Source organism: Malaclemys terrapin, chromosome 19 (assembly GCF_027887155.1).
Source record: "Malaclemys terrapin pileata isolate rMalTer1 chromosome 19, rMalTer1.hap1, whole genome shotgun sequence".
Taxonomy (NCBI): Eukaryota; Metazoa; Chordata; order Testudines; family Emydidae; genus Malaclemys; species Malaclemys terrapin.
Window position 1 is genome coordinate 5,184,179 of NC_071523.1, and position 15,629 is coordinate 5,199,807.

General features: G+C 50.5%; 1 protein-coding gene and 1 long non-coding RNA gene across 3 annotated transcripts in view; one reads left to right on the plus strand and one right to left on the minus strand.

Annotated features, from left to right (window-relative positions):
• Positions 1 to 2,667: 2,667 nt before the first annotated feature.
• Positions 2,668 to 5,304, minus strand: LOC128826084 (uncharacterized). The gene is made up of 2 exons (XR_008442786.1): positions 4,999 to 5,304; positions 2,668 to 2,854 (listed from the first exon to the last, which is right to left on the minus strand). It is a non-coding gene; the product is annotated as an uncharacterized LOC128826084 (long non-coding RNA).
• Positions 4,540 to 15,629, plus strand: part of PLEKHM2 (pleckstrin homology and RUN domain containing M2) — a 58,026-nt gene continuing 46,936 nt past the window's right edge. For both annotated transcript variants that reach the window (XM_054009151.1, XM_054009152.1), the window contains exon 1: positions 4,540 to 4,840. In XM_054009151.1, the coding sequence (XP_053865126.1) occupies positions 4,781 to 4,840 (60 nt within the window). In that variant the 5' untranslated portion in view covers positions 4,540 to 4,780. The remainder of the gene's footprint in view (positions 4,841 to 15,629) is intronic.

The following is a 15,629-nucleotide window of genomic DNA, read 5'->3' on the forward strand; positions in this document are numbered from 1 at the left end:
TAAAGTAAATCAGGTTTTTAAAATGTTTAAGAAGCTTCATTTATAATTAAATTAAAAGGCAGAGCCCCCCGGACCGGTGGCCAGGACCCGGGCAGTGTGAGTGCCACTGAAAATCAGCTCGCGTGCTGCCTTCGGCACGCGTGCCATAGGTTGCCTACGCCTGGTCTAGCTTCAGCTTCCTACCGCTGGATCTCATGCTGCCTTCTGCTAGTAAAAACGGCATCTTAGATTCACAGATCCCAAGGCCAGAAGGGACCTTTGTGGTCATCCAACCTGACCCCTTGTATAACACAGGCTATGGAACTGCCCCGAGATAATTCCTAGAGCTCTAGTAGAAAAACCTCAAATCTCGAGTTAAAAATGGTCAGTGATGGAGAATCCACCACAACCTTGGGTCAATTGTTCCAGTAGTTAATTATGCTCACTGTTAAAAATGCACGCCTTATTTCCAGTCTGAACTTGTCTAGCTTCAACTTCTAACCATTTGGTCATTAGACCTTTCTCTGCTAGATTGACAAGCCCATTATTAAATATTTCCCCCCATGTAGGTACTTACAGACTGAGCTGCCACACTTCAATATGCCAGAAGTCTCAAGCTGTGAGGACTAAAACATCCCTGGAATTTTTTAAACATTCTAGATTACAATTTCCTAACTCTAAAATTGTTTTAAACCAACGTGGGAGAATTCTAAATTAGACTGAGTCTTGCAAGATAAAGAGGAACTGATCACAGAGCTAAAAATTAATGGTAGCCAAGGTACAAGTGATCATGACTTGATCACATTTGTAATGTGGAAGCAGAATAAAGTCCAAACCAGTAATATGTATTGTGACGGGGCAAGGCCAGATAGCTATAGGAAAGTAGTGAGGAACAGGTATGTTAGCCCTAGGCTAAACAAATCCCTGGTACCATGGTAACCAAATGGCAGTTGCTCCAGGTTAATCAAGACACCTGGGGCCAATTAAGATCCTCCCAGAAAGCAGTGGAGACAGCTAGGTTGATTGGGACACCTGAAGCCAATCAGGGGCTGGCTGAAACTAGTTAAAAGCCTCCCAGTTAGTCAGGTGGGCGTGCATATCAGGAGCTGTGGGAGGAAGCTGTGCTGTTGGAGAGACTGAGGAGTACACACCATACCAGGCACAAGAAAGGAGGGCCTGAGGTAAGGGTGAAGTGGAACTTGAGGAAGTGGGGAAGTAGCCCAGGAAATTGTATGTGTCCTGTTTCTAAAAGGTCAGCTACCATAGCTGATACTATTAGGGTCCCTGGGCTGGAGCCTGGAGTAGAGGGTGGGTCTGGGCTGCCCCCTTTGCCCCCCTGATTAATCACTGAGACTGGGAGACAACAGAGACTGTGCCAGGGAGGGTTGCTTCTCCTCACCTCCCTTGCTGGCTTATGAAGAAAATGGCTCAGAAAGCTGTGACCCTTGTCTCTAGAGAGAGAAGGGCTACGTGGAGGGTCACAGTGAGCCTCTGAGGCTAGTGAAATCTGTCAGGAAACGCAGGACCCATGGAGACAAGGAGAGAGCTTTGTCACAGTATACTTTGTGCTTTAAAAGGGCCGATTTCACAAAGCTGAAAACAGATATCCGCCAAATCAGCTGGGAGGAAGAAAGTAATCAGAAAAATGTGAATGATAATTGGGAATTATTTTTAAGAACACTTTACTAAATGACTCAAAAGCCACCATTGTGGAAGAAGGCCTTATTGGTTTAGAGGAGAAGTGAAAGTATATATAAAAAAAAATTAAAAACAACAAATGGAATAAAGGGAAAGTTGAAAGTACACCTCTACCCTGATATAACGTGACCCAGTATAACATGAATTCTGATATAACATGGTAAAGCAGTGCTCTGGGGGGGCAGGGCTGCGCACTCCGGCGGATCAAAGCAAGTTCGATATAACGCGGTAAGATTTTTTTGGCTCCCGAGGACAGCGTTATGTCAAGGTAGAGGTGTATTACATATATTTCAGAAACTAGAAGTTGTAGAAAATTGATAAGAGAAGCAAAGGAACACACCAAGAAATCTATGGTTGGCAGAGTTAAAGACAATAAGGAGTTTTTAAAGTATATTAGGAACAAAAAAGAATCCTGGCAATGGTGTTGGTCCATTACCAGATGGAAATGGTAGATTTATCAATAACAATGCAGAAAAGGCAGAGGTGTCTAATAAATAGTAATGTTCTGTATTTTGGGGGGAAATGGATTATGTAGTCTATCATATAATGATAACAACACTCTTTCCATTCCACTGGTATCTCAGGAGCTTGTTAAACAGCAGCCACTAAAGTTAAACATTTTTAAATCTGCAGGTCCAGATAACTTGCATCTAAGAGTTTTAAAAGAGCTGGCTGAGGCGCTCACTGAGCCATTATTGTTGATTTTAAATAAACCTTTGAACACGGGGGAAGTTCCAGAAGACTGGATGAAAGCAGATGTTGTGCCCATACTTAAAAATGGTAAATGGGATGACCCATATAGGCTTATCAGTCTGACATGGCTCCTGCTCAAGATAATGTAGCGGCTGATATGGGACTCAATTAATAAAGAATTAAAGGAGGGTAATTAATTAATGCCCCATCAACATGGGTTTATGGAAAATAGAGCCTGTCAAAGTAACTTCATTTTTTTTTTATGAGATTACAAATTTGGTAAGGCATTCGACTTGGTACTGCATAACATTTTTATTTAAAAAACCAGAATGATAGAAAATTAACATTACATGGATTGAAAGGGAACTACCTGAACGGTCACAAAACGGAATTGTAAATGGGGAATCACGAGTGAGCAGGTGGGTTTCTCATCGGGTCCAGGAAGGATCCATTCTTGGCTCTACGCTATTTAACATTCAATGACCTGGAAGAAAACAAAATCATCACTAATAAAATATGCAGATGACACAAAACTGGGGAAATAGTAAATAATGAAGAGCACAGATCACTAATACAGAATAATAAACTGGGTGCAAGCAAACAATATGCATTTTAATATACCTAAATGTATACATCTACGGAGCAAGAATGTCGGCCATACTTGCAGGATGGGGGACTCTGGGAAGCCGGGATTGTGAAAGAGTTGGGGATCATGGTAGACAATGAGCTGAACGTGAGCTCCCAGGGCGACACAGTGCCCAAAAGCGCTAAGGTTATCCTTGGATACATAAAGAAGGGAATCCGCAGTAGAGGTAAAAACTTCTCTACCTCTGAATTTGGCACTGGTGCAACCACTGCTGGCATACTGGGTCCAGTTCTGGTGTCCACAATTCAAGAAGGATGTTGATAAATGGGAAAGATTTGGGTTTCAGAGAAGAGCCACAATAATGATTAAAGGATTAGAACATATGCCTTATAGTTAAGGCAAAGATTTTTTTTTTTCATGGTTATTTTTCGTAAAAGTCACGAACAGGTCACGGGCAATAAACAAAAATGCACAGAGCCCGTGACTTGTGCGTTATTTTACTAAAAATGCAGACTCCACCAAGCCTGGGATGCTGCAGGGCTGGGGTGCATGGCCCTCGCCAAGCCAGGGATGCCGTGGCACTGGAGCGTGCAGTCCCGGCTGCAGCCCTGCCAAGCCCAGGACACTGCAGGTCTGGGGACGGGTGCATGGCCCTCGCCAAGCCAGGGATGCCGTGGCCCTGGAGCGTGCGGTCCCAGCTGCAGCCCTGCCAAGCCCAGGACACTGCAGGGCTGGGGACGGGTGCATGGCCCTTGCCAAGCCTGGGATGCCATGGGACTGGGGCAGGCAGACCTCGCTGTAGTCCTTGCCAAGCCCAGGACACCACAGGGCTGGGGCACACGCCCTTGCCAAGCCTGGGATGCCGTGGGACTGGGGCATGCAGACCTCACTGTGGTCCTTGCCAAGCCCAGGACACCGCAGGGCTGGGGCACATGGCCCTCGCCAAGCCCAGGATGCCGAGGGACTGGGCCGCGTAGCCCCACCAAGCCCAAGGGGCTGGGCAGGGGCGTAAAGTCTGGCCTCCTCCTCCTGAAGCCCTAGAAGTCACAGAATCGGTGCCGGCCGTGCCCTCCCTGACTCAATCGTGGCCTCGCAGTGACTGCGCTCCTGGACCCCGCTCTTTAGCTTACCAAAGGGCAGCTGGAGCCACTCACCCTGAACCCCCTGAGACCACAGCAGGGGTTTTCTGAGCTAGGGGTCGGGTGACCAGACAGCAAGTGTGAAAAATCAGGACGGGGGTGGGGGGTAATAGGAGTCTATATAAGAAAAAGACCCAAAAATCAGGACTGTCCCTGTAAAATCGGGACAGCTGGTCACCCTAGCTAGGGGTGCAAGGAGCCGGGCCCCGGCCGATGAGGTGGGAGCTTGGGCCGAGCCAGGCGGACAATAGCCCAAGCGGGGCCCGCCCGGGGGTGACACCGGACCCGGGGGTCCCGCGCTGCGGATCCCGGGGGCGGCAGGGGGCCCGGCCCGGGGCTCCCCGCTCCCCGGCAGGGGGCCGGCTCTGGCTGGGAGAAGCCGCCGCCTGCCCCCGCCTCTGCCGCCGCGTCTCCCCGCCCTCCAGCTCCGGCCCCGTCACGAGTGCGGCCGCGGCGCTGCTGCCTCCCCTGCGCCGGGCCGGGCTCCCCGCACACGGCGGAGCGGCCGAGGGGCCGGGGCCTGCGATGAGCGCGCCGGGGCTCAGCTGAGGGCCGGGCGGGGCGCGGGGCAGGGCCCCCCGGAGCCGGCAGGACGGAGCCGCCGGGCGGCTGGCGGGGAGGCGGCGAGCGGCTGAGGCCGCCGGGCCGGCGGGGGAGGAAGCGAGCGGCCGCCGGGGGCAGCGCCATGGAGCCCGGGGAGGTGAAGGACCGGATCCTGGAGAACATCTCCCTGTCCGTCAAGAAGGTGAGAGCGGCCGGGCCGGGCCCGGGCCCGGGGCCTCGTCTCCCGCAGCATCCCGGGCCGCTGGCCCCCGGCTCCCGGCCCCCTCCCGGGACCGGCTGCCGCAGTCGGTGGGGTCAGCTTCGCCCCATCGCTGGCCCTCGCCATCCCCAAGCGCTTACCCAGCCATTCGCCCTCCCGCTCCAGCTGTTGTTGACAGGAGGGCTGGGCTGGTCTTTGACAGATTCCCCAAGGGTGCGGCTTCATCCTGGGTGCCAGCCCTGGCGGGTGAGTGTAGCCAGGACTTCCCTGGGCAGGGGTGTTTGGAATACCGTGTTGTCCTGCGCCGAGCAGGCTGAGAGGTTGTTAAAGGCAGACAAGTGCCCGGGGACTCCAGCCAGCCGAGCTGCAGTGGTGTTGGCCACAGTGGAATTAATTTCCAAACCAACCCCCCTGTGTAGACCCAGCCTTGACATGCACAAGTTATAACAAACCGACCACAGTCGAATAGCAAAAGTCCCCACTTGGGCTACAACTCAGCCCTCTCTCTAACCACTGCATATGGAGCTCTACTTCCTCCAAGACATCACTCTCCTCTAGTTACCACAGAGCTATTTTTACAGAGCTTCCTGAATTCATTGGTGTCTGACTTGGGCCCTCAAGTCTCCAGCCTTCCTGTTTTACTCCACAGTGTACATTGGTGTGAGATCGGAACAGCTAGTTAATTCCCTGCCTGCTGGAAATCAGGTAGCACCATAATAGACCCTGCCAAGGCCCACATGGAGGTCAGGCTTAAGGTGAATTTTCAGATCTCTATCATCCTCGGCTTTTCTAGTCCTGGTCTTTCCTGAGCAAGGCTGCTAATCGTCCTGAATTGTCATACTGTGTAGCATGGGTTTCAACATCAGTAAGAGAGTATTGGATCTCTGGTTTCAAAACCATTCTGAGCCTTCTAGCCATACAGAAAGCTTACTTTAATGTTCCCACCGGTTTGATTTATATAAAATAGCCAGGACTACACCCAGCATGCAAAGGCTGAAACAAATGATGAGTGGGACTGAAAAGCACCAGTGAAATCTAGGGCCAATAGCTCCAATGCCTGCCTCATAACTTCCTAAGCAACAACTTGAAATTGACCTGATGCCTCTTAGTTTTACTGCTTTCTACACTGTTCTGAATAGCAACAGTGAAATGTGACCAGATTTTTGTCAGCTTCACATTGGGAAACCATGGGTCAAGGGCGGAGACACTGGAGAGTCTGTACTGCCGACTGGGACGTCCTGCATCAGGGCACATTCAGTGTGTTAGCTTCACAACCATAAGGGGTAGACAGACAGGGCTTGATTCAGATTTTATACTAGTGTTGCTTGCTTGCCTTCAGTGGACTTTTGAGTTTCACTGGTGTGAGATCAGGACCAGGCCCTCGGGCTTTTTCAGAACGAAAGTAGCCAGTAAATTGTACAGAAATTGGTAGTGGAGGCACGTTCATTTACCTGGGAGAACATCCCACTGGGAAGTGGATTTGTCAAGCCCTGGAAAGGAGGCAAGGATATTTCTTTATTCCCCTCCCTCTCAGTGAAGTAATTAATAATCATGTGCCAAAGTATCATCAGTAGGTGAAAAATGTAAGGAAGTCAACTTGATTGGAAAGAGTAATTTACAAAGTTACAGCTCATTTAAGAAAAGCGACAGAACATAGACCAGTGGATCACAAGAAGGGCCTTGTTAAACTATCTTTTTAAAATCCTGGGGGAAGAATGTTAATTTGCCAAGAGGAGTTGTGTGTCTTAGGTATGTAAAATGAGGGGGGAAATACCACAATGACACAATACCACACTTGTTTGAATGGCCAAGCATGGCAATTGTTGGTATATTTCGCCTGCCAATTCTGCATCGTTAAAGGCCAGGAGAGTTTTGCTGTTGACTGCAATGGCCCAGGCTCGCGCCCCAAACGTACAGAAGGACGGGCAGAGATTCAGAGTTAAAGAAATGTAAATTGTCGGCTTCATCCTGAGGGGTGCCAAGTGCCCTTGACGCCCACTGACTTGTTGAGAGGGCCCAGCACTGGCAGAATAGGCCCCCACTTGTAACTGGAGCAAGAATGCTGTATGTATGACCTTTCTCCTTAATCGGCGCTGTACGACGGGCATTGCCTTCGGGAGTGTAGAATTGTCTACCGTTTCAAATCAAATATCTGGGGCAATTGTGAGTGATGGGTTGATTTACTGTCTGTAGTTTGTCAGCTCTGTCTTCCCTATTAGATACCAGTTCATTCAAAGGAAGACAGGTTAGTTTTTCTGGAGATTATTTGGACAGCTTAGTGATTTCATTATTTCTCTTTAGCTGCTCCTGCTTCTCTCCCTAACACCTGGCAGGCCCCAGCAGGCATATGCACCCTACTGCCAGCTTAGAGGGCCATGCTCAAGAAAGGAATTATGTTAATTGTGGCAATTTATGGATGATTGTTTTTTTTAACATGAATGTAGGGCTTGGCAAAGCCACAAGGCCATCACCGCCGGGGTCTGAAGATCTCTGCACAGTCACATGGAGTCGGTGACACCGTAAGCTTCCTCACTGGTGCCTCGACCCTGAGATAGGTGGGGCACTTTTAGAGGTGACAGAACAGATCAGTCTTTGGCTTCTCTGTAGAAATTGCCCCCCTGCCATGGTAATCGTTTGTACTGGGGCACTGGATGGAGACCACCAATTGGGTACACACAGTTCAGTAACAAATGAACGCAGTCTAAATGCCTAGATTTCATATGTGCTCCTGACCAACCATCAGCTGGTAGCCACGTGCAATCAGAGATGATCTTGGTCACATTCAAACCAGTGACCCAAATGTGTCCCATTATCAGAGTTCTGTGCCATCCTGCTAGCTGCAGGCTCCATTGCAGAGGAGGAATTTGATATCTGCCTGGCTCAAACGCAGTGCCAGGATGTGGATTTCCAGTGCTGCCATTTTCAAAAGTTAAGAAATCACGCGCGAGGGCCCAAATCGTGGTTTTGGATCCGTCTCCGGGCGTGGTGTGACAATGGCAGCGTTGCCTACCTGTGCTGCAGGAGCTCTCACTGAAAGACCCACCTGAGATCAGATCCCAGCACGGCCTGATGGTGCAGGGGGCTTCCCGCTGCTCTCCAAGCTCCCAAACGGCCCATTTCTAATTCTGTCCCCTCCAGCCCTCTGTCAATTCTCTGCCCCAGACCTACATCGACTCAGCACCCCCTCCACGCCCCACATCTACCCCTTCCCCACCAGTCCTGCTCCTCTGCAGCTGTGGAGGCTTTTCACCCGCCGGGCTTGGGAGAGGGGTGAGCCGGGAGGGAGAAGGGCAGCGTCAGTGGTTCTTCACCCCTCCACCAGGCTTTGGTTCCAGCTCCAGTGTGGTGTTCTCCTTCTCCCAGGCCTGGCGTTGAATGGACAGAGAGGAGGAAGAGAGATCAGCTGACTCATTTTTCATAAGAGAGGAGTGGGGAGGTGGTAGCAGATCTTCCTTCCTCTTCTGGAATCTACTACCCCCACCCATCCTGTGGCCGTGGTATCTACTGCTCCCTCTGCCCCTACCCCAAAACTTCTCTCTGCTCCTAGGGGACGAGCTTTGCCCGGATCCTGCAGCTGCTCTGATTGCCTGTTCTTCCCCAGGAGAGAAGTGGGGAAGGCAGCTGTTCAGAGTGGATTTCCCCCTGGGCAGGCTGATGCTGCAGCTTTTGGCTTCACTGGGAGGCTGCCTGCAGCAGCAGCCCAAGTCCGGGGACTCTCGGTAATATCATGAGAACTGGAACCGTCCCTCGGGGTGAGCTGGCTCAGCGTGCCGGCCTCCATGGCTTAGGCTCTCCGTTCTACAGGGCCCATTCCAGCACAGCCGGATTCCTCCCAGTTACACGACATGATTGATGGAACTGACCCCCTGGACCGGACCGTTTGGAGGTTAATGACTGTCTGGAATCTGCCGAGAATTGACCTGGTTCATCACCTTTATTTTGACAAATGCTGTCTCAGGAGTGGGTGGGGGAGGTTCTGTGGCCTGCAGACTAGATCAGTCAGACTAGATCAGTGGTTTTCAAACTGCGGGTCGCGACCCAGTTCTGGGTTGCGGAATGGAAGGCACTGGGTCACGGCAGCTCTGGTCAGCACCGTCGACCGGGCCATTAAAAGTCGCGTTGGCAGTGGTGCCTGGCTAAGGCAGGCTAGTCCCTACCTGTTGTGACACCGCGCTGCGCCCTGGAAGCGGCCAGCAGCAGGTCTGGCTCCTAGACAGGGGGGACATGGGGCTGGCTAATGGGAGCTGCATGGAGCCGCTTGTGCGCCTTGGCCTAGGAGCCAGACCTGCTGCTGGCCACTTCCAGGGCACAGCGCTGTCCGCCGTGCCAGGACAGGCAGGAAGCCTGCCTTAGCACCCACGGTGCGCCGCTGACTGGGAGCCGCCCAAGGTAAGCCAGCGCCCCAACCCCGCGCCCCAATCCTCAGCCCCACTTCAGAGTCTGCACCCCCAGCCCAGAGCCCTGACCCCCTCCTGCACCCCAATCCCCAGCCCTGAGCCTACCCCAAACCCAGAGCCCCCTCCTGTTCCCCAAACCCCTCACCCCTGGCCCCACCCCAAAGTCTGCACCAACAGCCCAGAGCCCTGACCCCCTCCCGCACCCCAACCCCCTGCCCCAGCCCAGAGCCCCCTCCCACACCCTGATCCCCTGGCCCCACCCTGTAGCCTGCACCCCCGCACCCCAAACCTCTGCCGCAGCCACACCCCAAACCCCTCATCCACAGCTCCGTTGGGTCGCAGGCATCAATACTTTTCTTCAACTGGGTCGCCAGAAAAAAAGGTTGAAAACCCCTGGACTAGATGCTCGTGAAGGTCCCTTCGGACCTTAAAGTCTGTGGGTCTTTGACTCCTCAGCACTTGCTATGTGTTTGCCTTTGTACTGACTACGGTGCGACTTCGCTGTGGCTTTTACTAGCCCTGCAAATGCCCAACAGCCTCGGCAGCCCAGTGTGTGATCCGTGCCTACAGGCCAGCTCAAAAAGGGTTGGGGCTTTTTATAACCTCTTCAGTGGAGACGTTTTGTTGTCTTACGGTAATAATCTATGGGTAGCAAAGTGCTCTGGTCCCTTCCGCTCATGCTGTTGACCTTGGGAACTCGTATTTTTGTGTATTGTACCAAGAATCCTCTACTAACAAGAGTCATTGAGTGATTTACACCTCGTTATGACGTCCAGAAGGTTTCACTTGAAACCTCTTGACTTATGAAAAGACCTTACTCTCTTGTAGGCCCCTCACAAAAGGGGAGGTGACTCTAGAGAAAGTGTAGCTTCAAGATCTATCCTGTACCTTCTGCTGCCCTTTGAAAGAATCACCTGTAGTCCATCATCTATATGAGGTTTTATTAATGTCAAGCTGCTGCCTACTTAATAATAAATAGAGATATCCTATCTCCTAGAACTGGAAAGGACCTTGAGAGGTCATCGAGTCCAGACCCCTGCCTTCACTAGCAGGACCAAGTACTGATTTTGCCCCAGATCCCCAAGTGGCCCCCTCAAGGATTGAACTCACAACCCCAGGTTTAGCAAGTCAATGCTCAAACCACTAAGTTATCCTCCATGTTTCATCCATTCTGTGTGCACTGTAGCCCAGATCTTCAGCTGCAGCCAGGGTGTGCACAGAGGGTTTGTGCACACGCAAATGCAATCTTCTGCCATGTTTGTGTTCCCCTGAACCTGCACCAGCTGTGTGTTGGCCCAGTCCCCTGATGTTAGTTAGAGCAGCTGCTAATTGTGCAGGTTGAAGGGAATGTAAATAGGACCACATCCCCTCTCTGCGGGTACTGTCCCCTATGCTGACTGCTAAACCAGCTATATGTCACCAGAGGATCCTGCTGCACTGGAGTGCTCCTCTCATGGCAAGATACGCAGCCATTTTGTGCCAGTGGAGTGGTGTGAAACAGCTGGAACACAGCTAAGGATCGGGGCATCTGAGTCCTTCATCAAGGATATCTTCTGCTGTATACATTAATGTTATTAACGTTGTCTATCCAGCTAACCATGATGAATGTTGGAAAACAAGAAATAACACATTGTTCCCATCATTCGCAAGAGATGTTGCGGAAGGAGAAATATTCCAGGAGAACCTCTTAGTGCAGGTGTAACCCAGGGGTTCTCAAGCTTTCTGAAGCCAAAGGCAGCTTGTTTAAAAAAAACAGTTGGACAATAATTGACGACAAAGGTGCTTACAAATTAGCCATAAATATACCGGGACAGTTCAGGTACTTTATACACTCCTTCCAGAAAGTCTCACCAACCCCTAGGGGTGGGAACATGCTCCCCACAGCTTGAGAACTTCTCTGCCAGTCACCCTCCAAGGACATTCACAGGCTTCTAATATTTGTTTGAAGGTTCAGTTGGGAAGACTATCTGCTAATAATATAGTTCAACACAGATTGCTAAAAGCAAAACTCATCAACGAATCGCCGTTTATTTCTTCCAAGTATATTTGTCATTTCAGGCGTTCTCTTTTGAAATATCTACTGCCGTGTCCTAAGGGTGAGGGGATCTTTCAGTCACAAGTGGGTTAAATTATACAGGCGTCTAAAATTAAGCCTACTCACTGTATCTGTTAGAGAAAGTTTGGAAGCTCACGTGAACATCTGCTAGTGGAGAAAGCAGCAATGGTATTTTGAACATTTACATTAGTTCTCCAGGCTGCTGGTGCAAACCTTTTCTCATGATGAGGATGGCTTGTCAGGTGGAATTGTAACTGTATTGCTGTGAATCTGGTACAGTGAGCGGTAACTGACATCCTTTGGTCTCACTGCCTCTGATCTACCATGGCTGGTCAGCAGTCTTCAGAGTAATCCGGAGAATGGAAACCCATTGTCTGGGATAAAGACATGGCATTTGAACAGTGAGCTCTTGGCATTCCTTGGCTGTTTCATATTCATTTTAGATTCAGTCCAGGATATCATAGCACCAGACAGATTCAGACAAACAGGAGGGAATTCAGAGAAGAGCAACAAAAATAATCAAGAGGTCTGTAGAGACTAACCTGTGAGCAGGGCCGGTGCAACCACTAGGCGGCTGCCTAGGGGGCCTAGTGATTGAGGGCGCCTAAAAGCCCGCTCAGGCGAGGAGGTGGAGTGGAGGGGAGCTGGGGTGGGGGGGCGCGGGGAGGGCCGCCCGCAGTAACAGGGGGGGCGCACAGGGGAACTGCTCCCTGACCCAGCTCACCTCCGCTCCACCTCCTCCGCTGAGCACACAGCCCCGCTCTAATTCTCCTCCAATCGGCGCCGCAAGCCTGGGAGAGGAGGAGAATTAGAGCGGCGCCGGCGTGCTCAGCGGAGGAGGAGGAGCGTACGTATGCTGGGGCGGGCTCCCCAGGTGGGTTTAGCTGCCGTGGGGAAGGGCTCCCCCGGGCGGTGTTAGCTGCAGAGGTGGGGTAGCTGCTGCGGGGGGGGGGGGCTCCCCAGGCGGCGGGCTCCCCAGGTGGTGGTGGCAGGCTGGGTTAGCTGCCGCGGTGGGCAGGGTTAGCTGCCATAGGGGGGGCTCCTCTGGTGGGGGGGGGCGTGGTTAGCTGCCATGGGGGGGGGGGGAGCGGGGTTAACTGGTGGGGGGGCACAAGATGGAAGTTTTGCCTAGGGCGGGAAACTTCCTTGCACCGGCCCTGCCTGTGAGGCGATGTTAAAAGTGCTTAAGCTGTATTAAATATCAGAGGGGTAGCCATGCTAGTCTGGATCTGTGAAAAGCAACAGAGTCCTGTGGCACCTTATAGACTAACAGACGTATTGGAGCGTCTGACGAAGTGGGTATTCACCCACGAAACCTTATGCTCCAATACATCTGTTAGTCTATAAGGTACCACAGGACTCTTTGTTGCTTTAATCTGTGTTGTTTGGCTAAGGGATGGCTAACGAGGGGAACTTTGAAGGAAGCAACACCAAGACGGTAGAAGAATTACTACGTGGTATGACAGACAGGGGCGTGACTAGGAATAGTGGAATGAAATTGAGAGAGAGAAACCACCTCTAGCTGCTGGGATTCTATGAAAGATTCCTTCAGTGCTGATCAGATTGATGAAAAATCAAAGGCTGCTTCTTTCTGTAACGAGACACGTTAGTACCTACATGATTTGCACAAGCCTGATTTTTAGCCATCTTGATGTTGGTCAGATTTCTTTATTCTAGTTTTACTAGCCAGCAGTAACAGACTCCTGCAAACCAGTTAGCTTGTTCTTCCTGTAGTGTCCAGCCTTGCTTGTTTTCTCTCCCGTGGAATCTGTGCCTCTGTTGTGCTGAAGAACTTGTGACTCTAACATCGGGAACGCGCTCCATTGCAGTCATGTGACACCCCGAAGTCTTGATCATCTGTAACTGATAAATTGTACCCATAGCAGGCTACTCAGACCCAGCTGTCAAGACTAGGGTGTGTTTCAGGCCTTATTTAAGATGCCAACCATGTGTGCGATGGCCAGCTAAGAGGCTGCTGTCTAGTACATGCAAACAGGTGTCACCAGCACAAGTTAAAACCAGTCTTCAGTTCATGTCTGGCTGCAACAGGGCTGTTTGTATAGATACAGTGCAAACGATTGGTGCCTGGAGTCGAATCTGTCTGTCAGAAAGAGCATACCTAACCTAAACGAAGTCCCTTGGGTTTGAAAATCCACATGTGTAGGACACCCTGGAACAGGACAGTTCTAACGGAAGAAAATGACATCGGGGGGCTCAGGAGAGCTCCTAAGTAGATGGAGCCTGGACATGAGTAATGAGACAGAGAAGCTGTAAGCCTCTGATTCCACTCTGTTGCTTGAATGCTTAAAAATGTCGGGGCTTCGTGTTCTGTTCCAAGCTGTACAACTTCTACCCTCTGTGGGTTCAGCGCCCTGTGATCAAGGCTCCTGTTCTGGTGCACCATGAACATGCATCTGTCTCTCTCCAGGCTGTTTTGACATCAGTGAAAATTGTTTCTCAGGTGGTAATAAGCTATTCAGGGAGAGCCTGCTAATATGAGAGCAGATATCTGGACAATAGCACTATTGATTATAGCACAAGCTGTGTTGGTTACCTCTATGTTTCCGGGGTGAGAAATAGAATGCCGGGATCGCTGCTTTGTCACATGCTTGTTCTAAGAAATGTTGGGCCCGATCAGGTGACCGGAAGTGTGCACCTGCACCCGGATACCCCACCGTCTCCTGCCTATGCAAAAGGGAAGGGACTTCAAGTTTTGCACATTTTTCATTTCACAGTCGTCTCTATGGCTCTTGCTGGGAGAAGCGAGTTTGGTTAGAACCCAGAAGATCAGAGTATTGATTGGCTAATTGTGTTGATCTTCAAGAGCAAAATGAGATTCTCCATCTCCCTAGTCAGTTGACTCTGCCTCAGGAAATGAGATCCAATAAACAGACCTGGAATGAGTAATAACGCCAGAGAGGGCATTGCTACAGGAGCTGTTTGTGGATAGAAATACCTTCTAGCCTCTTTGCTGCGTTGCTGCCCTTTGAAATTCACTTCATTTACTATAAAGCTTATTAATGAACATAAGACTGCGAAGAGTTACAAAGGGATCTCACAAAACTGGGTGACTGGGCAACAAAATGGCAGCTGAAATTCAGTGTTGATAAATGCAAAGTAATGGACATTGGAAAACATCATCCCAACTATACATACAAAATGGTAGGGTCTGAATTAGCTGTTACCCCTCAAGAAAGATCTTGGAGTCATTGTGGAGAGTTCTCTGAAACCATCCACTCAATGTGCAGCGGCAGGCAAAAAACCGAACAGAATATTAGGAACGACTAGGAAAGGGATAGATAATAAGACAGTATCATAATGCCTTTGTACAAATCCATGGCACACCCACATCTTGAATATTGCGGGCAGTTCTGGTCGCCCCATCTCAAAAAAGATAGATGGGAATTGGAAAAGGTACAGAGAAGGGCAACAAAAATGATTAGGGGTATGGAACAGCTTCCATATGAGGAGAGAGAAATAAGACTGGGACTTTTCAGCTTGGAAAAGAGACAACTAAGGGGCGATATGATTGAGGTCTATAAAATCTTGACTGGTGTGGAGAAAGTGAATAAGGAAGTGTTATTTATTCCTTCACATAACCCAAGAACCAGGGGTCACCCAATGAAATGACTAGGCAGCAGGTTTAAAACAAACAAAAGGAAGTGTTTCTTCACATAATGCAGTCAACCTGTGGAAATCGTTGCCAGGGGATGTTGTGAAGGCCAAAACTATAACGGGATCCAAAAACAAATTCGATAAGTTCCTGGAGAATAGGTACATCAATGGCTATTAGCTACCCCATGCTCTGACTGTCCATAGGCTCTGTTTGCCAGAACCTGGGAGTGGACGACAGGGGATGGATCACTTGATGATTCCCTGTTCTGTTCATTCCCTCTGAAGCACCTGGCATTGGCCACTGTCAGAAGACAGGACACTGGGCTAGATGGACCTTTGGTCTGACCCAGCCTGGCTGCTCTTATGTTTTTAAGTTCTAAGGCAGGTTGTGCCCACCCCCATTGCTCTGGTTCACCTTCTTCATTCTTTACCTCAACCCCTTCCCTCCTCCCTCAGAGCTGCAATTGCTGGGCTTGGCCAATGACTGGGCAACTAATACGGATGCTGAGGCACTAGACAAGAGCTCTGTACCCCATGCTTCATCCCTCATGGAGATCCAGGGTCACTCCTAACCCTTATTCTACTGCCAGGGCTGGATTAAAGCAGGGGTTTTAGGGGCTGCAGCCCAGGGCCCCAGCTCAAGGGGGGCCCCACAAAAATAAATCACAGGCAGCCATCTCCAACTCCGAGCCTCTAAAAGTCC